The 22904-nt window shown below is 45.3% G+C and overlaps 1 protein-coding gene across 1 annotated transcript; it reads right to left on the reverse strand.

The window, feature by feature from the left end:
* Window positions 1-7603: 7603 nt before the first annotated feature.
* Window positions 7604-22620, reverse strand: LOC138758351 (bestrophin-2-like). Its single transcript, XM_069927159.1, has 9 exons — window positions 22469-22620; window positions 20057-20151; window positions 18355-18588; window positions 17172-17326; window positions 15457-15534; window positions 14915-15067; window positions 13131-13211; window positions 12465-12619; window positions 7604-10059 (listed from the first exon to the last, which is right to left on the reverse strand). Exons 1-9 carry the CDS (start codon window positions 22618-22620, stop codon window positions 9108-9110), a joined length of 2055 nt encoding a protein of 684 aa, XP_069783260.1. The 3' UTR covers window positions 7604-9107.
* Window positions 22621-22904: the final 284 nt, after the last annotated feature.

A 22904-nucleotide genomic window follows, 5' to 3' on the forward strand; every position in this document is an offset into this window, starting at 1 on the left:
CATAGGTGACTCGTTTTTTTTTAAATAAGGAGCGCATTATAATAATTCCCATGTAGTGTTGAATGTTGAGAGGTGATTTTTAAAAAGGCAAGTAAAGCCCTATGACAGGTGTTAAAGATTATTCCATCCTGAGAATGTGAACTATTACCTGTCAGGAAAGGAACTAAATCTGACTTCTGCTCTTTATAGGAGAGTTTCAAGGGGTAAGAGCTGGGTAGTAATTCGGGATGTGCTGAGTCATCAATGGCCATACAGAGTGGCTTTACACATCTGAGTATCAGCTGTAGGAGTACACCAGCCAAATATTGATCACATTTATCACCGTTAAATAAGGGCCAACCACTTGTTAACTTGCATTAGTGAGAAAATTGAAAGGAGTGCATTTGAAATTGAATTTTAATACAGGTGAAGCTTCTCTTGAAATTGTTCCACTTGCTGGGCTTCATTAATAGGGGGGTTGAGTTCAAGAGTCGAGAGCTCGTGTTACAACTCTACAAATCTCTGGTGAGACCCCACTTGGAGTATTGTGCTCAGTTCTGGTCTCCTCATTGTAGGAAGGATGTGGAAGCTACGGAGAGGATGCAAAGAGAATTTGCCAGGATGTTGCCTAGATTGGAAAATACTGTCTTGTGAGGCAAGGTTAGCAGAGCTGGGACTTTTCTCTTTGGAGCGAAGAAAGATGAGAGGAGACAGAGTGCTATGAGATTATGAAAGGCATCGATAAGTTGGACAGCCAACACCTTTTTCCAAGTGTAGGTGTAGCGAGCGCCAGGGGACATCTGTACAAAGTGAAGGGAGGAAAGTTTAGAGGAGATGTTTTTTTTTTAAGGGGGTGTCTGGTGGAGACTGGTACATTATGGGGATATAAGAGATTCTTACACAGGCACATGGATGAAAGAAAAATAGTGTTACGTGGTAGGAAGGGTTTAGTTTTATTTTTGTAAGGATATATAGATTGGCACAACATCAGTGGCCAAAGGTCCTGTACTGTGCTATAATGTTCAATTTTCTACTTTTCAGGGAAAATTACATTGCACTTTCAAAAGAGAAAAAAGGAATTAGAAATATATTTCTTAAAAGCCAGTTGTGTGTTCATTATCATTAAACTAAGACCAGTTAGGGAGTAAAACAAGAAAATCTGCAGATCCTGTGATTGTAGTTAATACACAAAAGTCCTGGAGAAAATCAGCAGGTCACATGGTAAAGATATATAATCACCGTTTTGGGCCTGAGCCTTTCGTCAAGGCACTGCTGAGCTTCTCCAGGACTTTTGTGTATTAACCAGTGAGGCAAGGTGGGTTTGCAAATGGTTATCCTTTAGACCAGTGGTTCTCAACCTTTGTCTTTCCATTCACATCCCATTTTAAGTAATCCCTATGCCATCGATGATCTATGATTAGTAAGGGATTGCTTAAGGTGGGATGTGAGTGAGAAGGGAAGATTGAGAATCACTGCTTTAGACCCAATTGTTACTGAAGTATTTTGCTTGGGAAAAATTGTCATTGGCCCATTTCCTTTGGAGTCATGAAACCGTGCACATAACGAGTCAATGAGGGACGATTAAAACATTGGATTTCAAACTTTTTCTTTCCACCTACATCCCACCTTAACCAATCCCTTACTAATCACAGAGCACTGATGGCATAGGGATTACTTAAAGTGGTATGTGAGTGGAAAGACAAAAGGTGGAGAACCACTGCTTTATACCAGCCATTCTCAACAAGGGCCCTACAGCCTCCCTGGGGACCCCACCTTATTTGCTTTTCACCTCATGAAACATAATTTTTTTTGTTGATAGGAGAGAAGTACAGAAGAAACCAAAACTACTGTGGCACAGGGAAGGAGGCCCATAAACTGAGCAGAGTCCTAAGGGGGCAATAGCCAAGAAAAAGGTTGAGAACAGCTGCTGTGGACTGCAGCTTGTGGTCCTGGCATGGTTTCAGATGAGGTAAAACAGCAAAAATCTCCTCATCTCCAAGACTTCTTCCCGTCACTCCTCTATCTCAAAATGTATTCCTAGTGCTGGCATGGCAGTGGTCATAGAGATTGAGGTAAAGTTCTGAAGCCTTCCAGTAAACTTGTTAAGGTAGTTTTTGTTCTGACTTCGCTGAAACTCTTTGCACAATGCAGACATTGGCAAGGCCCCTTCCATTGCCCTGAGAAGCAAATGAGTTGCCATGATTGTGCGATAGAGCTGGACTACCAAGATGCCAGGAGTGCATGTCGGTAAATGACCTTGTAAAGAAGCCAGCTCTCATGGCCACACTTTATTTCCCAGTCTATGTAACCAAGTGCAGCCCATTATCTGCTGCTGCTGGTCTAGCACAGTATCTGCAATGGTAACATTGATCCACGCCAGCTTCCTCCCACCCCCATGATGTCAGGTAGGCAGATATCAGACCATCCATCATTGAAGAAGTCCGTAAGTCTCACAGTTCGGATTGTTGGTTTTGGAATGGATTGGTTGTAGGAATGGCTGGTGGAGGCAGCAAAACTGGACTAAAATGTTCTCACAGACAGGTTGGACAGCAGACATAGGCATCAAAGGACTAGTGAGCCTTTCCTCTTGTATGGCCTGGAACTGGTCTGGATGTTGTTGGGCTAACGGGCCAACTTACTGTTTGGAGCACAAGCAAGCTTTCAACAACTCCACGATATCCTGAACACTTCCTCTTTGACAGTTAGAACAGAAATTGACCATGGGGAACAAGCTTTTAAGTGGAGAATTCATTGATAATTGTCAGCTAATGGGTTAGAAATGAGCAAGTTGTTTACTGCACAACAAACAGATATTTACTCAGAAAACGGCTTGTTGAACGAGGGGAAGAAACAAAGTATAAAATGTCTGATGGAAACGAGAAATGGATAACTGGATAAACGAACTTGATTGTTACACCCAAATTATCTCCTTATGTGATCACATCAGCTGTATAGCAAGCAAGGGAATTGCCCACAATCATCATGACTTAATGCAGTCACAAATTAACTGGTAACCATTCATGGTCGTACCACCAAGACATGAAGAGAATAGGCAGTGTTGACCACTATTGGTTCTTGCTCATCGAACTGCATTTGATAGAAAGTTGCACAAAGTATTCCTTTTAAAGCATTGATTGCCAGACATCTAATCATTTCCAATAATTCATCTCTAGCCCCCCCACCACCCTACACTGATTTCAAAAGTGCAATCCATCTTCTGTAGTTCAATTTAAACTGTAGCATATTTTAAATGCGCAGCATTTCTTCAGATGCTTCAGCAGGCTTATCTCACTTGATTTTGCATCGATTTAAAAAAAATTGCAATCTATCTCAACTGAACAACACAAGTCGTGATTTTATTTTCATATCTTGCACAGTAAAAACAATTTATAAATTGCTGGACAAACCAAGCTGGTGACTGCCACCGGGAAGTTTTTAATTTGCAATGCAACTTGAATGTAACTGTCTTTTTGACCTCGTACAAGTGAAATTGTGCTTTAGTTCTCCTCGGAATGTAATGGAATGTTCTATTTAGTGATGGACATTTTTTTAAATCATCCTAGAAAAGATGGTCTCTGCTGCTCTGGGTAATGAATCTATAAGACATCACAGGACTGTTATGAGGAGTATTAGTCTCTAGAGAGCTGAGACTGTCATGAGACAGAGGCAGTGATAGAGGGGAGCTTCAGGGAGACGGTCACCCCTAAACGTCAGGAGACAGGTAACTGAGTGACTTAGGAGAGGAAGAGGCAGCGCCCAGCTCCCCTGTGGCTGTTCCCCTCAAGAACAAATGTACTGTTTTGGATACTGTTGGGGGGAACTATCTATCAAGGACCAGTCATGGTGGTCACATCTCTGGCACAGAAGCTGGTCCCTCTGCTCAGAAGGGAAAGGGGGAGAAGAGTTATGGTAATTGGGAACTCATTGGTTAGGAGGTTTGGTAAATGAGATCAATGCTCCCGGATGGTATGTTGCCTCCCAAGTGGCAGGGATGTCTCTGATCGAGTTCATAGCATTCTAGAGGGAGAGGGCAAGCAGCCGGATGTCCTATTCTACATGGGATGAATAGGAGTAGGGATGAGGTCCTGAAGAGGGAATATAGGGAGTTAGGAAAGAAGTTAAAAGCCAGGACCTCAAGGATAGTAATCTCAAGATTGCTGCCACTGCCATGCGCTAGAGAGGGTAGGAACAGGAAATTGTGGCAGATGAATGCGTGGCTGAAGAGTTGGATCTGATCATTGGGATTTCTGATCATTGGGATTTCTTCAGGGGAAGGTCTGACCTCTACAAAAAGGAAGACTGCACCTGAACTGGAAAAAGGACCAATATCCTGGCGGGCAGGTTTGCTCGAGCTGTTGGGGAGGGAGAGTTTGGCAGGGGGGTGGGAACCAGAATGTGAATGCAGAGAAGGTCAAAAGAACAATGATATGTCAGAACATAAATATCGGCAGCTAGAGGGGTTGAAATGTGTGTATTTCAGTGCTAGGAGTATTAGGAATAAAGGGGATGAACTTAGAGTTGGATCATTACGTGGAACTACAGTGTTGTGGCCATTACAGAGACTTGGCTGGAGGAAGGGAAAGATTGGCTGATGCAGGTACCGGGGTTTAGGTGGTTTAAAAGAAAGAATGGGAGGTAGAAAACAGGTGGGGAGGTGGGGAAGTAACATAACTGGTCAGGGATAGTATCACGGCTATAGAAAGGGAGGATGCTGCAGAGGGAGTGTCCACTGAGTCGATGTGGGTGGAAGTCAGAGGAAGGGAGTTATCTCTGTGCTGGGAGTAGTCTATGGGCTTCCAAATAGCCCTCAGGACATTGAGGCTGATTTTGGAACCGTGCAGGAAAATACAGGGTTGTAGTTATGGGTGATTTCAACTTCTCTAATATTGTCTGGCACCTGCTGACTGCAAGAGGGATGGATGGGGCTGAATTTGTCAGGTGTTGTCAAGAAAGATTCCTGACACAGTTATGTGGACCAGCCAATGAGAGGAGAAGACATACTGAAACTAGTTCGGGGGAATGAACCTGATCAGTTGGCAGACCTCTCGTTGGGGGGGGAGGGGGGGGCATTTTGGTGAGAGTGATCTCAACTCCCTGAGGTTCAACATAGCTATGGAAAAGGATAGAAACAGACAAACTGGGAAAGTGCTTAACTGGGAAGGGCTAATTATGAAGGGGAGGCAGGAACTTGCAAGAGTAAATTGGAAACAGATGTTCAAGGGTAAAAGCACAGAAGCAATGTGGAGGAAGTTTGGGGACCACCTGTACTGGGTTCAGGATAGGTTTGTCCCACTGGGACAGAGAAAAGATGGTAGAAAAATGGCACCACTTCAGTATTCACAAGAGCTAAGGACCTTGGTCAGGGTGAGGTCGAAAAAGAACAGGCCTGTGTGCTGAACAATGGAGATTAAGGAAGAGGAAGTGTTGGATCTTCTTAAAAACATCAAGATTGATAAGTCCCCAGGGCTGAAAAGGATATACCTCAGGTTACTGTGGGAAGTGAGAAGAGATAGCTGGGGCAGTGTCTATGATCTTTAAATCCTCTTTGGCCGCAGAGGAGATGCCGGAGGATTGGACAATGGCAAATGTAGTCCACTTTAAAAAAGGTAATAGGGAGAATCCTGGGAATTATAGACTGGTGAAGTCTTCCATCAGTGATGGTTAAACTACTGGAGAGGATTCTTAAGGATGGGATCTATGAGCATTTGGAGAAGTACAATCTACTCAAGGATAATCAGCGTGGCTTTGTGAAGGGAAAGTCGTGCCTTACGAGTCTAATTGAGTTTTTTGACGAGATTTATTTTAAAAAAAAGAAATTGATGAGGGAAGGGCAGTAGATATGGTCTATGTGGATTTTATCAAGGCATTTGACAAAGTCCCCCATGAGAGACTCATCCAGAAAGTCTTGGGGCATGGGATCAGTGGCTGTGTGAATAAAAATTGTCTTGAAGGAGAGTGGTTGTGAGGTGATGCATTTTGGAAGGGCAAACCAAAAGACTGAGTACAGGGTTAATGGTTACTTAAGAGTGTGGATGAACAGAGGGACCTTCAAGGTCACTGCACAGGTTGATGGGATAGTTAAGAATTCCTATGGGGTGCTGGGCTTCATTTGTCGGGGATTGAGTTCATAAGAGAAGTCGTGTTGCAACTCTACAAATCTCTGCTAAGTCTACACTTAGAATATTGTGTTCAGTTCTGGTTACCTCATTATAGGAAGGATGTGGAAGCTATGGAGAGGGTGCAGATGAGATTGACCAGGATGTGGCCTGAATTGGTTAGTAGAACTGGGACTTTTCTCTTTGGAACGTAAAAGGATGAGAGGAACTTGATAGAGGTCTACAACATTAAGAGAGGCATAGGTAAGGTGGGCAGCCAGCACCTGTTTCCCAGGGCAGGAATAGAAGATATCAGAGGACTTGTGTTCAAAGCAAAGGGAGGGAAGTTTAGCAGAGACATCGGGTAATTTTGTTTACCCAGAGTTGTGGGTGCCTGGAATGCATTGCTAGGAATGGTGGTGGAGGTTGAAACATTAGAGACATTAAAGAGAATTTCAGACAGGCACATAGAAAGAAAAATAGAGGGAGACTGGGTAGGGTGGGTTTAGTAATTTTTAGGAATATGTGGGTCAGTATAACATTGAGGGCCAAAGGGCCTGTACTGTGGCGTAGTGTTCTTTAACAATTGCTTTACTATGTCCCCTGCACCCTACCACTGTTCTCTGTTAATATTTTGCATTTAGGGAGTATCTTTCAAAATAGATCAAGCCAAGATCTAGAAGTAGAATCAGATTTGGGAAGTCTACAGTTCCTCTGATTTTAAGAGGGGGTCCCAACCAAGAATTGGATTGTAAAGTGAATCTTCAATGCAGAGATTTGTAGTAATCCCAGAACAGTTGCATAGTTTGAGGTACAACAAAAGCTGTATTGGATGAGACGAAGCCAAATTCTGAGGAACTGGGATTTTGAAAAGGGAAAGACTTAAAGGGCCATGACTCCTGTGTTCTCCATTGCTGGGTCAAATCGCCTGAAGGAAAAATGGGACCTATTCTTCCTCCATTGTCTAGTTACACAGGGGAAAGCGGACCTGGTACCCTGTTTCACTATTTACCTCCAAACATCGCAATGCAAGAATAATCCAAAACTCAGCACATTATTACTGGACGACGAAAATTTTGCATTTGGGTGCATTTTATGGATTTTGGGCTACTGATCACAAAAAGCACCTTAAAATTTGAGATCACTTTTTTTAAGATATAACCTATTTTTGTGATTTCTTGTCATATTTTAACTCTACGTCAAGCCCACAAAACTATGAACTGCAACATGGCATTGAAAATGCATTTTCTACATTCACACGTGGACGTCTTCCCTGCTGATCTTGGTGCAGTCAATGACGAACATGGTGAAAAGTTTCACCAGGACATTGCGACCATGGAAAAGCAGGATCGGCATCTGGAATCCATCAATGCCGGCTGACTATTGTTGGACACTGACATGAGAGGTATCAGCTGCTGAGTACAAATGAAAATCAGCGGTAAAACATTTTTAGGTCAGTTGAACTAATGCAATGTATCCGCATCATTATGCCATTAAGCATGCAAATTCAATAAAAATTCATTTCATGTTTCTCCAACTTCCTACGTGATACAGCAAATCTAAAATTATGTTCAGCTTGAAATCGGCCATCATAATCCCTTTTTTTTTCCAGGAAGAAAACCTTTTGGAAAAGTTGTTGACCAGCAGCATAATTTATCAATTTAAGCATGACTAATTCTGACTAAAGATGCTATCTGCCTCATATTTTAGAAATAGTCGGGGCAGGTGTCTATTTACTGCATAAAATGAGCCCATTTAATGGAAAATTGAATTATTTTAATGTTCATTGTTGGGTCCAACAGCTATAGTGCAAATGGTTAAATTCTAAGCATTCCTTTTCCCATACAAAGGCCGATATATTGAATGCACTTTCTAATTCAAGACTACATAATAACCGGTTTCCAAATGTGATGGGGTTAATGGCTCCTCTTGCTGTTTCATTGGAATTAGCTCGAGAATGCATTGGCACAAACGATTGTTGAGAGGTACTGATGACATATTTGCTTATTTTCCATTGCAACGTAGATCATGAGGAAATGTCATTTTACTCTTAGTTTATGTATGAACAGTGGCTCTGGAGTTTCTCTCCCCTCTTCAGAATTCAAACAATTTAACATAATTTTTGAGCTACTTCCTTCCTACGAAGCCAATTCCATGGATTCTGTAACCTTTCCCCATGTAACTGCAGATTTATTGATTAGAACATTCAATAAGTAGCCTTCTACCAATGAATCTACTATGTTTGAAGCCTTGCTCCCTCATACTGTTCAGTCCAACCATCAGAGCAAGGGTGTGACACCATCGTCGAATTCCACCAGAAGGTCATTGTGGGGAGCACTTGGTCACCCTGAGCATTTTCCAGAGCCGCAGCACAAAGTGGTACCAAACTAATTGGCTGCGAGGGGGAACATCCCTTGTAGGCAGTGGCATCTCCATCGATAACGGGATAGTGCTGTGGCATGGCAATTGATTCTGCTGCGGCTCCAGTGTCCTGGGTTCAGTCCCCACTTCTTGCAATGTTTGTGTGGAGTTTACATGATCTCTGTATGCTTCTCCTCCCCAGGTGTTCCAATTACCTCCCACATACCAAAGCTGTGCAGGTTAGTACTTTAATTGGCCACTGTCAATTACCCCCTGAAGTCAGATGATGGGGAAAGGAATTAAAAGCAAGCTCGTAATTGTGGGAAGGATCAAGTTGCTGGCTGGAGGGGAGTAAGGAGAGGATATTGAGATGAATGGGATTGCTTCCCTGGAAGCTGGCATGAATCTGATGGGCCAAGTGGCCTCCTGTCATTTGAAGTATTCTGATGTCAGCAAAATAAAGCACACTGTGACAAGGGGAGCATCTTCAGATCCCAAAAATTTGATTTTTCTCATTGCATAGATGCTGACTGACCCTCTAAGAATTTAATCTTCCTTTTTACAAACATGACCCAGGCACAGGGCTACATGATTAGGGCCCTGAGTTGCCAGCATTTGGGGACAGAACAGCAACTAATCTTGTTTTGCAAAGTTCAGATAGACTCCTTCCCTTCACAACTGTGATGGCGTCTTTGGGCAGTCACTTTCTTTGCCGTTAATGTAGAGCGGCTCTGAAACATGCAAGGGGCTCCATTTATCATGAATATCATCACCTTGCAGAGACCACTTGGCTCCTTGAGGCCAATCAGGCTTTTCACCAGGCTCCTGGACAGGACGCAAAGATGTTAACGGAGATTCAATCTTTGCACTGATCATTAGCTGCTGAACACCATGTGTTCCTCGGTAGGTGTGCGCACTCTTTGGAGAGGTGGTGTTTATGAGTGTTGAGGGTGGTGGTGAACTTGAGTTCCCCCAGAAAGCTGTCAGACTGGTTTCTGTTACTGGTGGGCAATGAGCAGGGACGTTCTGCACAGGTCTGGACGTGGGAACAGACTGGAACCGGCAGTCCTCCTTCTCAAAGGATTCTACCTGGTGGACAGCTAATCTCGGGTCTTCTTCAGGCGGCATGCCTTCCTTGTAAACGTCAGTGGAGGAAATTGAAGAGGAATGAATGGGGTCAGTGTCTACGTTGACCTTGTCCTCAGTGAGGCTATGTGAAAGTTCCCCTTTCTTCTCGGTGTCTATCCTCCCGAAGCCTTCCACATCTGAATTTTCACTCTTCCTCTCGCCAACTTTTAAGCAATTGGTCATGGCCTCTTTCCTTCCCAGCTGAGTGCCCTCTGAGACAAAGTGGATGTTCGTTAGAGGCTTGTGCTGGCGGTAGGTTCCGCACACCGTGGATTGGGTGTCCTGACACAGGCAGCTATAAACGGAGGTGTCGGACGATGCACTGTTCCTGCGTTTGAGCAGTTGGAAGGGGTGTGTGGAGCGTGGGAGGTTGCTGGCAGATGATGGGGCACTGGGGAGCAGGTGGCTGAAGAGGGGGGCGTGCTGAGAGTTCCCTTCCTCTTTGTTCTCCTCGATCTCCTCCATTGGCTGAAAGTGCATGTCATCTTTTGAAATCCTAGAAAAGAGGAATCCAGTTGGAACAGTTGATTGGCTCAAAACAGCTTGCATGCAATGGGTTGCACAGAAAGTGTGACAACACATCAGTATACCTGGCGCCACAAGATCCAACACTTCTGGAAGCGTTTGGTGGGTGAGGGTTGCAGATGGCCCCTGGTTGTCACAACAGGTTAGCCAAGGATTTGGGGTTGACTGAGGAAGAGGAAGAGCCCCTGCCTCACAGCATTGGAGACCTCAGGTTCGATCCTGACCTCAGACACTTTGTGTGTGGAGTTTCCCTGGGTGCTCTGGTTTCTTCTCACATCCCAAAGATGTGCAGATCAGGGGTTCATTGGATGAGTGTGTAAGTGAGGAATTGAATCGGGGGGGGGGGGGGTTGGGTGGTGTGATGGGAATGTGGGGAGAATGAAATTGGATCAGTGTGAATGGATGGTTGATAGTAGTGACTCAGTGGGCTGAATGGCCTATTTCTGTGTTATGTGTCTTGGCTGCTCACAATCTGAATTAATACAACAATCAAGCAGAGGAAGACAACTCAGAATAAAAACATAATGGGAATCTTCAACATATCACTCAGCATCCATTGAGAGAGAAAACAAGAGTTTTGTCCATGGTCAATTATCACTTTCTCCACAGAAACTGCATGACCTGCTGAGCATTCTGTTTACATTGAAACATTTACATTCATCGTGCCTTGTGATGTAGGTGGGACTAACCACTGAGACAAAGGAAACCATGCTTGATTTGAAGGTGAATTTCTGCATCTTTCAGCCATTAAACCATTTCCTGCAATAACAGGACATGGGTCCCTGCGAATAAATCAGGTATGTAACCTGTCTGCTCTGAGTGCAGGTTATCAGTAGAAAGGGATGGGACTACAAGCTCAGCAGAAAATTAGATTCTAATAAATACAAATGTGTGAAAGATGGCACTCACTCCCAAATTAATTGAAATTTATAATCTTGGACATCACAGATTTTAGCTTATATTTATTTTTAATTCCAGATAATTTAATTCAGTGAATTCCTGATGAGTAAGTTGTTGCACTTTGGGAGGTCAAATGTCAGGAGATTGTACAGGACTCTTCAAAGCTTCGAATTGCAGACAGATCTGGGTTCCAGGTCCATAACTCCCTGAAAATGGCCCCACATGTGGTGTACTGGGCTCAGTGGATGGGGCTTAGAAGAGATGAGGTCATGTCATAGCTGTATAACTTGAGTTAGGCCACACGGAATACTGTGTGTAATTCTGGCCACCTGCTTACAGGGAGGATGTGGAGGCTTTTGAAAGGGTGCAGAGCTGCCTGGTTCTAGGGTATGAGTGATGGGGAGAGGTTGGACAAACTTGGGTTGTGTTCTCTGAAGTGTTGGAGGGTGGGGGAGGACCTGATAGAAGTTTATAAAATCGTATGACATTGATAGGTTAGACTGTCAGAATGTTTTCCCCAGGGTAAAAATATCACACATTTAAGTACATGCTTTTAAAGTGAGGTGGGGAAAGTTCAAAATGTTTTATTATACATCAGATGGTGAGTGCCTGGAACAGGCTGGCAGGAGTTCTGGTGAAAGCAGATAAACTCTTTTTTAAGCCCTTCGGCCCTTGATGTTGTGCCGACCTATATATTCCTACCAAAAAAACTAAACCTCCCCCCCCCTACTCTGTAACCCACCATTTTTCTTTCTTTCATGCCTAAGAGTCTCTTAAATGCCCCTAATGTTCCAGCCTCCACCACTACCCCTGGTGCGGCATTCCAGACAACTACAACACTCTGTCTCCCCCAAACCTCCTTCCCACCCCCACCCCCCCCCCCCCACCCTTCACTTTGTACAGATGTTTTCTGATGGTTGCTATAGAGTGGCTGGGAAACAGCTTATGCCTCTCAGACCTCTATTTAGCCACTTGTCATCATCCACTCCAAAGAGAAAAGTCCCAGCTCTGTTAACCTTGCCTCATTAGACTTATTTTGCAATCCAGGCAACACCCTGGTAAATCTCCTCTGCACCCTTTACATAGCTTCCACATCCTTCTGATAATGAGGTGACCAGAACTGAACACACCAGAGAGCTCCCCTTTCCTGCTGTATCACAAAGATGTGCAAGTTGGGGGTTTAATTGGTGGCTGTAAATTACCCCCTTAGGCTATAGAATCGATGGATGACTAAGAGTAAATAGTAAGGTTACAGTGAAATAAACATGGTGAATGACACTGATAGCATTGCTCTCTGGAAGCTGGTGTAGAGCTTATGGGTCACATGGCCTGCTGTGTAAGAGGTCCATGTAAATTGAAGGCCACATTTTCATCAATGAACTGTGGTTGATGTCACAGTGTTACCACTGCAAAAGTCCCCGTTAAATGAACAAAGGCAACGGTCAGGCCAAGCCTTACCAAGTTGCAATAACTCACGTCATGTCGAACGTAGAACCCTGGAAGGATGGCTTCTGCAGTACAAAGACGGTTGCGGCAGTATACGGGGGGCGAGGGTTAGATTCATTCCAGTACCGATCCTTTTCCATCAGAGGCAAGTCCTGATACATGTCGTCGACCGCCATCATTGACACCTGAATGTAACAGTGATAACTACAGTCAATGCATCCCTCCAAGAAGTGGACAGCAGAAGAATGGGCCAATGAATGGGGAGGGGGAATGAGAGACAGTCACCAAAGGATCTCCTGTCTGAATTTCTTGCCTCCTCTCACCACAGGGACTTGGGGATGTCTCATCAGCACTGTGGCTATTCTTCTCACAAGTCCAAGATGGTGTTGACCACAGATTGAACCCACCTGGACAGCAATCCAGCCTCAGGATGCTGCCTCTCCTAAACCAGGAAAGCAAAGACCAACTCTAACATCCCCAGCCCATGTAAGCACAGCCCAGGCTGGACCGGGGTAAAAGAACCAGTCTTTGTCACTGTGCAGCTTGTAGTAGAGCAGGCTGTGCTTTTGTCCTCTGTTGGTCTTAAAACACTTTTTTGGAAACTTGAAAATTTGGTATCTTGTGAAATCTCTGCTGGAGTGAAGACAGCTGAAGAACCATCGACACTGAAAGTTCTTTGTGGGCAGGGCTCATTACCTGAAAGTTTCGATCAATCAAACGGTTTGTTTCAAAATCATCATCATCTTCTCCAAAAGGATTTATTAGTTGTTCAGCTACCTGGAATCAAAGGCACCACCTTCAGTTACAGGGCCAATTCTTGCATCTTAAAATTTGTTGCCATCATTAAACATGTATGGGGGCACGTGCAATAGACATGTCCCCATACAGTTAGAAAGCACCTTCATTCCTGTTCTCTCTGGTGTCCACTACAGACATTGTCAGACTTTAGTGACAAGGAATGTAAAAAAATGCTCTTTGGAGAAAGGAGGAGGTTTGTAGTGAGTGCAGGAGCAAAGGGAAGAGCTTTGCCTATATGCATATGCACTGATCTCTACACATATTTTGGTTTAGTCAGGAAAGAGTTAGAATTCCTAGATGCATAAATAGATGCACAAAATAAGAGGACTGAGCCAACACTGGACCTTTGTAAAATGTTGGTTAGACTGCATATGGGATAGTGCACCCAATCTGGTAACCACATTGGCAAAAATGTGAAGTCTTGGAGAAATGACAGAAAAAGATTTACTAGACTAGGCTAATGGCCAAGAGAGCTCAGCTCCAGAGATAGACTGAGGTGGTCCTCCTTGATGCAGTCATGGATAGAATTGGGGCTGATTGGGAGGCAGGGTTTAAAGGAACCTGCTCCCAATCTGATGGGTGCAAGGACCTGTTTCACCGCTTAGGGTGAAGACACAAAAATGGGAAAAGGAAACACATTTCAAACTAGTCTGTGGAAATTGGATTGTATGCCAAATCAACAGGATTTTCCAAATAGGAATTGGAACTGCCAGTGAAGAAGTAATTTGCGGGGAAAGCAGCAGGATCATGAGACTGAGTGGTGATGAAAGACAGGACCATGTCTGGGCTAGAGTGAATCGATGTTTCTACAAAATAAAATGGAGGACTTGTTTTATCATGGAATCATGAGGGGCTGAAAGAGCAACAAATGGGTTTCCCTGCTATGATGTTGAGCTAGATAATTTTAAAATTTAGACATGCAGCACGGTAATAGGCCATTGCAGCCCAAGAGCCCATGCTGCCCAATTGACCAACAACCCTGTGAATGATGTGGAGTAATGAGTGGAAAGCCTAAGGCAATGTGAGGGGTAGACATGACATGTCTGAGGCTTAAGAGAAAGGAGAAAGTTTGGAGCTACTGAGTGCAGTCCTTGTACATCATGTCCAGGTGAGGTGTAGCCTGCCCCAATGAAGAACATTCTACGCACAGTCCAATCAAATTTACCACCGACGTGAACAAAGGAAGAGTTTGTACTAGTGACCCATCAAGTTATCATTGTGCAAGGTGACAGTTGTACATTTAGATTTATTGAACTTAAACAAGGAAACAGATTTCTAGATGTTCTGCCTCTGTACAGCTGTGATTTGTCTGGACCATTATTCAGTGAATAACACTACGTGGAAATGCTGAAGGAGAGATTAATGAAGTAATGTTTCCTGAAGCAACAACCCTGGGGGAAGTGCGCTGCCCAACGGCACAACAAACATAGCTGCCCTCTCCTTGGTAGGTTGGCTCAACCCAGAGAGCCATGGTGGCACTCAGGGCCTCAGCTTTGTCACTGACTATAAGGAAGTCTGGGTTGGGTTTAACTGTACAGGGTTGGTGGTGGTGGGGGGCAAGTTTTAAATCTTCTTAAAGGAAGCAAGGATGTCCCAGCATTGTGACTTTTGCATGACTCCCAATTGGAATTGTGCCACCATTGGCACAAGTGCAACTCCCCAGATTCCAAACAGAGACTCACCTTCAGCCATCCAGCATAGAAGAAAAATTGGAGCAGGGTGAAGACAGGAACATACAAGTCGATGTCATGACCCGTATAACCTTGGGCTGGGTCAAGGAACTGTCGCCCTATCAGGCAGGTCAGGAAGAAGCTGTACACTGCTATGGTGACAACCTGGCGAGAGAGGAGTTAGATCATGAGACACACTTGGGAAAGACCTCAGCGGCACAAGGACAGCATCTTCCCCTCTGCCATCAGATTGCTGAATGAACAATGAACCACAGATTCTGCCCCACTTTTTCTTGCACTATTTTTATTTATTTTGTACTGTAGTTGATATAAATGTTTGTGCTGTGATGCTCCTGCCACAAATTTCGTGACATTTTCATGACAATAAATTCCAATTCTGACCCAGCAGGTCCAAGAGAGGTTGGAACCGATCACTACTCAATCTGGTCCAACAGAAGTCTAGCCTTGGCCCTCAGATGTTTGCTGGCCTTGCAGGTGAATGGGAAAGTGGGGCAAGTTCATTGACAGGTTCAGTGGTCAGATCTGAAACGTACCTGTGTGTACACCAGGGGGATGCTGATCCAGTCATAATGAAAGAGAAGGCTGCACTTTGCTCGGAAGGTATTCAGCTCCTGGCAGAGAGAAAGGCACAAAACCTCTATTTATTGGTGACTTCACTGACATTCCCAGTGCTTGGAATTGGAGAGGGTGGAGCCAGTTGGGAGGCAGAGGAGATGTTGGGTTAGACCGGTTGGGAAGAATGGATGGGGGGGGGTGGTTGGGAGGGGTGTGTAGAGCAGGTGAGGGTGTGGGGAATGTAAAGTTGAGCCAAGTGCGGGAGCCTTATGTTCAGTGCAGTACCCTGGTGTCTCTGGGCATTATCTGCCACATGGTGTTCGTTATATGGCATTGCCCAGGGTACAGAGTGGAGAGTAGTGATTTGACCCTCACCATAACATACCTGAGGGTACATTCATGAGGGAGGGTGGCACCTTCACCATCAAAAGTTGATGAACAATGGCACTAAGTACTAAAGGCTTTGTCAGAGAGAGCTTACCAAAGGAGCAGATGGGGGTAGAGGGTTTTGGAGAAAGAAGGAAAATGGGAATTCCACATGTGTTAGAGATAAGTGGATGTTGTGTCTCATGGATGTAAATTGAGGAAGGAAGACCAAAGAATGAAACAGGGCAGAGTTAGGAGCAGGCCAGACTAGGGGACATAGCCTCAAGTTCAAGGGGAGTAGATAGATGGAGATGAGGAGGAACTCTTATCCCAGAGTGTGGTGAGTCTGTTGAATTCGTTGCCCATTGAAGCAGTGGAGGTGACCTCAGTAAATATATTTAAGGCAAGGTTGAATAGATTTTTACATAGTTGGAGAATTAAGGGATATGGGGAAAAGGCAGGTGGGTGGAAATGAGCTCATCATCAGATCAGCTGTGATCTCATTAAATGGTGGAGCAGGCTTGACTGGTCAGATGGGCAACTCCTGCTCCTATTTCTTATGTTGATCCACCTACCTGTTTAGCCCCAAGGCACGCTGGTTTGGTAAAAGTAAAAGAAAAGCACAACTTCTCTCTCTGATTTCCTGTTACCTCTCTCTGCCTTCTCCCTCCCTGACTGAGTCCTGGATGTGGTCAATCCTGTTGCTCATGTTAGTCCCACAATCTGACCATCCATTCGGGACTGAAGCAGGAACCTCTGCTCTGTCTATTATCTTGTCCTCGTCCACAGAGAGGTGATAAATATAGAAACATAGGGGTCAGCAGAAACTGGCTTGGTGAGCCAGCATCAGGATCCACTGAGGCCCAGAGGATGTCGAGCATTCCTCTGACATCGGGACCGTGTGAAGGATTTACAACCTGGTGTTCAGGATCAAGCACACAGGACAGATGCCATTGGGCGAGGGAGTGAGGGAGCCTATGGTTTAATTTGGGCAATGTTGGAGGTACTTACACTGCTTTGGCTGAAACTGACATTTCTGGATTGTTTTCCCTGGCATGGATTACTGGACAACTCAGCAAGACATGCAGCATCTATAGAAAGTAAAGGACTGGAGCACTTGGTAAAGGTATGAACAAAAGGCAGGCAGACACCTGAATAAAAATGGTGGGGGGGGGGGGCAAGAGAGGAGAAAGATAGGGGAAGATTACTGGATCCTGATTTTAACCCCTGTACCACTGCCATCCCAAGGGGGGGAAATGATAGGTCATTCAGCCCTTCCCTGCCACATGCCTTCCAGGGGATGGTGGAGGGGAGCTGTGTCCAATACCTCCATGAGCAGCTTGAGAGCGCTGTCATCCTTTATGCGCCCCTCCTTGCGACCCGTGGCAACCAGGTTGGTGAACCACACGCACGGAATCCAGTACTTGTTGAATGGAGAGTGGAGACTCTCGAATTTCTTCCGTTCATCCCTGGTCATAAACCCTGAAAAACCAACCAGTGGTTGCTCTGTCTCCAGTGGAATCAGTGATCCTGAACCCAGAGACTCCCTGTAACTCTTGATCCCATTCCCCCTGGCCAGTCTGCTCCACTGCCCTTAGATAGAGTCCCCACGTGGTCTTGTATCCCAGCTGTTTGTTGTCTGTCAGTGTTGCCCAGTCTCCTCATGTGCTCAATCCAGTCTTGGACGGCAACTACCCTGGAGCACCAACCCTCTTCCCAGTTGTCTGACTCTGGCTGATTACACTGGACAACGAAGATTTTCCTTCCTGAACACTTTTGGGTGTATTTTATGGATTTTGGGCTGCTGACCACAAAAGTAGCCTGAACTTCTTCCCTGCTGATCTTGGAGCAGTCAGTGACGAACACGGTAAAAGGTTTTACCAGGACATAGCGACCACGGAAAAGCGGTATCAGAGCAACTGGAATCCATCAGTGCCGGCCGACTATTGTAGGACACTGACACAAGAGGCATCAGATGTTGAGTATAAATGAAAATCGGTGCCAAAACATTTTGAGGTCAGTTGAACTAACGCAATGTGTCAGCATCTTTATGTAATTAAACATGCAAAATTCAATAAACGTTAATTTCATGTTTCTCCAACTTCCTATGTGATACAGAAAGTCTGAAATTATCTTTGTGTTTAGTTTGAAGTTGCCTATCGTAATACCCAATTTTTTTTCAGGAAGCAAATCTTTTGAAAACATTTGTTGTCCAGTGTTATCTTGAAGTGAAAAGGTTTCCAGGAACACAGGAAATGCTAGTAGGTAGCTATTCAGCCCCTCAAACTGTCCCCACCCACCCACCCCCCCAAATCATGAAGGCATGGTCTGACCTTGCCCTCACCTCCTTTCCTGCCTGTTCTCACCCCCCCCCCCCCCACAAAACTCTTGAGTCTCTCCTGACAAAGTTTGGGCAGGAGGTTTTTCCTTTCCCTTGAAGCTGGGGGAAGAGTTCGCTCGCCTTTGGGCTGAGACAGCACCCCATGAGCAGGGGAGGGGGTTCCTCTCACCTGCTTCCACAACGTGGTCCATGGTGGGGAATCGCTTGATAACGGCTGTGCTGACGGAGCGCAGGATGAGGAGGGCCGAGAGGCTGGCATATCTCATCATGGTGCGCCGCAGCATCCTCCCCCGCTCGTCTTCACCGTGCACATTGCCAGAGATGACACACATGAGTCGGTCGGGGAGCGGGATGCTGGTGTACTGGTTCCACCAGCGGTTCACCACAAGGGTCACATAAAACCCTGCCAAGCAGAAGGGAGTGGGGCTGAAATTCAGTGCAACCACTGCTGCCCTCCCACACCTCCCAAACAAACATCTGGCCAGTGAGTGCAGGACTGCCCCGTGTGCAAGACAGCATTCCAACTCCTAATATTCCCATCCTTCTGGGAGGCAAAGGCTGTCATTTTCATTTAGGTCCTGATCAGCAGATTACACAAAGATTGGAGGTGTTGTAGACACCTTTTAAAGCTTGCAGAGGGATCTGTTAAAGGGCTGCAAAATGGCAGATGGAATTTAATGCCAACAAGTGTGAGATGTTTCATTTTGGAAGGACAAACCAAGAAAGGACATAAACAGTAAATGGTCAGGCACTGAGGAGTGTGGTGGAACAGAGGGATCTGAGAAGACAGATATATAATTCCCTGAAAGTGGTGTCAAAGGTAGGTAGGGTTGTAAAGAGTTGTCAAAGTATTGAGTTTCTGAGTTGTAGTGTTATGGTAAAGCTTTACAAGATATTGATGAGGCCAAATTTGGGGTATTGTGTGCAGTTTTGGTCAACCAACTACAGGAAAGGTATCAATAAGATAGAAAGAGTGCAGAGAAGATTTACTAGGATGTTGCTTGAACTTCAGAGACTGAGTTACAAGGAAAGGTTAAACAGGTTAGTACTTTATTCTCTGGAAGGTAGAAGAATGAGGGGAGATTTGATAGAGGTATTCAAAATGATGCAGAGTAAATGTAAATAGGCTTTTTCCACTGAAAGTATGAGATACAAGCCAAAGGTCATGGGTTAAGGGTGAAAGGGGAAAGGCTTAGGGGGAAATTCTTCACTCAGAGTGGTAGGAGTATGGAATGAGCTGCCAGCTGTAGTGGTGAATTTGGGCTTAATTTACACGTTTAAGAAAATTTGGACAGGTACATGGATGGGAGGGGTATGGAGTGCTCTGGACAAGGTGCAGGTCAGTGGGACTAGGCAGAAAAATAGCTCAGCACAGATTAGAAGGCCAGCAGATCCAGAAAGCCCACGCTGTTTAATGTCTGTCCAGTGCTACATTAATGAAAGTTGCTGTAGCTGAGCCTGTGTTCAGAAGTGGCTGAAGATCTTGGTCAGGGAGGGTCCTCTTCCACCTTCTCATTTGGGCAATGATTCCATGTCAACTCTCAACCAGACAATGCCTTCTGTCCCATTCACCCTGTAACCCATCAATTTGTTCTCTCTTCTGCCCATCAACCTCTCTTTTCTCTCTTTTGCAGTCAAAGGAATAATAACAGCCAGTTAACCTGGGGAAGAGTGTGCAAACACCACACAGAATGCACCAGAGGTCAGGATTTAACCTGAGTCTCTGGGGCTTTGAGGCAGTGACTCTTCCTGCTGCACCACTCTGTCAATCTGTTCCTCTTCCCATTACCAAAGGGAATGTCATTGAGTTTGAAGGGGGTTTCCTGGTAGGTAGATCTTAAAATACAAGGAATAAAAGTAACATCTCTCACCTAGCACAAATGCCATTGGGATCAGGTTGGCGTAGTGGTTGCAGTACAGGGCCAGTTTCTCAAAATATCTCTTCTGGTCTTCCAGGAGCAAAAACCTTCAGCAGAATTATTTTAAAATAACATTTTTTAAATGCCCTAAAATCCATGGAATCAACTCAAAAGCTGAAGGATTCCAAACTGTTCGCAACCAAGGCCCATCCATCCTTCCCAACAAGGTGCTAACTGTCCTCTTGAGACAACTTGTAAATTGGAGGAACACCACTTAATTTTTTTTTGACTGGGCACCTTCCAACGGGATGGCGTTAATATCAACACTTCTGGCTTCTGCTCGCCCACTCTCCATTCTCCCTCCCCTCTATCTCCCTTCCTCCAGCTCTCCATCCCTTCCCTCTCCATTCACAGAGTCATCACCCCTCTCCCTTTGCCAGTGTGCCCTCCCTCCCATATTACCTTCTGCCTGTGGGACCGTGCTCTTCCCCTGCCCCTCCCCCCACCATCTTAGTCAGGTGCCTATCTACATTTTGCTCATCCCTTGATGAAGGGCTCAAGCCCGAAATATTGGTTCTGTATCTTTGACCTGCTGAGTTTCTCTAGCAGCGTGTTTTGACTTTAATCACGGCGTCTTCAGACTGTTGTGCTTCCTAGTTTTCCAATCCCAGTGGCCTGATCTCTCTCTCTCTCTCTCTCCATTTCTTCCTCACTCACCCTCTCCTCCTTTCCCTCTTGCCTGTCACAAACTCTGACTTCCTGTGCTTCAGATATTTTTGCAATTGTTACTTAGAAATTGAACCAGCTCTGCCTCAGACTTTTCCATCGGTGAAGTATTTCTGACTGCAGAAACTCTCACCACAGACTTCGCTGAGTATCCTCTCGCAATGGAACATTGAGGGGCTTCTGGACTGCTTTCTGCTCAAGGGGAATACCCACACCTTGGGAATTGAGGGAATGAAGAGCAGCATCTCAAGGAGAAGTCGGGTTTCTGGAAGCACCCAGGTCAGTAGGCTCCATTTCCCCTGCAGTGCCCAATCCCTTGGGATACAAGTTCCAACAAAAGGTAACTGCTGAGACTTCACTTTAAATGAATAATGTATTTGTGTTGGCAGCAGTTCAGAGAGGATTCACTAAGTTGAGTCCTCACTAAAGCCGCTTTCAGGTGCTCAGACACAGATAATGCACCGGCAGACGTGGCTGGGGGAGTGCAGCTGGGATGTACAAGTGGCTGCGGAGAAGATGCCTTTCTGTCACCTGAACGTGCCGGCTGAAGGAGAGCCGCGTCTGAGCGAACGCTGACTCCTGTGGACTGTGGCTGTGCTTTCAGATGTAACAGGGGATTCTCGGAGCTGGAAAGGAGGAGGGTTAGGTAAGTGCTCCTCATGGCCGGGTTCTCCACTTTCAGATGGCCACCTGACAGCCGCATTGGAGTACAATAGGTGGCTTTACATCAGGGTATTTTCGCCACCTGAAAGTGCCCAAGTTGAGTCCTCAAATGAAGGGTTGTTTAATGAGCAATAAATGAACAGGTTGAGTTGTTTAGAAGAATGGGAACAGATGTCACTGGACAATGAAAATGCTTCCTAAACACTTTTGGGTGTATTTTATGGATTTTGGGCACTGATTACTAAAATGTTTTTTTTTAGATATAACCTATTTTTTGTGATTTCCTGTCATATTTTAAGTCAACTTCAAGCAGACAAAACCATGAGGTGCAACATGTTGTTGAAAATTCATTTTCTGCATTTGCACGGGGACGTCTTCCCTGCTGGTCTTGGTGCCGTCAGTGACGAACATGGTGAAAGGTTTCACCAGGACATTTCGACTGTGGAAAAGTGGGAACAGGGCAACTGGAGTCCATCAATGGCGGCCGACTATTGTTGGGCACTGACATGAGAGGCATCAGATGCTGAGTACAAACGAAAATCAGCGGTAAAACATTTTTAGGTCATTTGAACTAATGCAACGTGTCAGCATCGTTATGCGATTAAACATGGTAAATTCAATCAAAGTTAATTTAATGTTTCTCCAACTTCCTAAGTAATTCAGCAAATCTGAAATTATCTTTGTGTTCAGCTTGAAGTTGTCGATCATAATTCCCAATTTATTTTCAGGAAGCAAATCTTTTGAAAAAAATTGTTGTCCAGTATATTTAAAGATAAAGTTCAGAGAGTTTTGGCAAAATGGATGTTGACCCGTTGTTTGCAGTTGTGGAGAATGTCACTGTCATGGTGGAAATATGACCTTCGGCCCCACCTTGCCCTGCTGGTCACTGCCGAATTGAGCTAGTCCAGTTTGCCTGCATTTGGCCCACAATCCCTCGTAACCTTCCCTACCCGTGGACTTGTCTAAATGTCCTGTCATTGATCCCCACCACTCCGAGCTGCGTTGCAAGCTGTTTGCAAAGACGTGTTCACTGACCGGTAAGCCAAGCTGAGGACTGCGTACATGAAGGAGAAGACCAGGAATTCCTTGTAGAGGAGTTTGTAGATACTGCCTTTCCATAGCACCAGCAGCTTGGAGAAACTGCAGAAGCGGACATTTGCAACTCGTGCTGTGTAGGTGATGGTCATTTTCTGCGCCGGCCGAGCTCAGACTTGCAGACAGCTGAACGATTCTCCTGGGGCTGGGGGAGAGAAGTCACAGAGGGACGAAGTTACCACGCCAGCAATTCAAGGGGAGAATTTCTGCTGGCCGAGGAGCACGAGTGAAAGGGGAAGAGTTCCCGCAAGAGCCTCTTGGAGCAACGGTTCTTCAGCTGGAGGGACTTGGCTGGGATCAGGCGCTGGGGAAGGGTCGGCAGGGGACGTCTTGGCGCGGTGCTGGAGGTGAATGGGGCTGCGAGGTAAGGGGTAGG

Source organism: Narcine bancroftii, chromosome 3, assembly GCF_036971445.1.
Source record: "Narcine bancroftii isolate sNarBan1 chromosome 3, sNarBan1.hap1, whole genome shotgun sequence".
NCBI classification, from domain to species: Eukaryota; Metazoa; Chordata; class Chondrichthyes; order Torpediniformes; family Narcinidae; genus Narcine; species Narcine bancroftii.

Excerpts from the sequence above, each read along its gene's own strand:
- LOC138758351 (XM_069927159.1), bottom strand. The coding sequence starts at position 22,620 with ATGACCATCACCTACACAGCACGAGTTGCAAATGTCCGCTTCTGCAGT. Across the intron at positions 15,535-17,171 it reads CTCTCAAGCTGCTCATGGAG|GAGCTGAATACCTTCCGAGC; the intron begins GTATTGGACACA and ends TCTCTCTGCCAG. Across the intron at positions 13,212-14,914 it reads TCTATGCTGGATGGCTGAAG|GTAGCTGAACAACTAATAAA; the intron begins GTGAGTCTCTGT and ends CTTTGATTCCAG.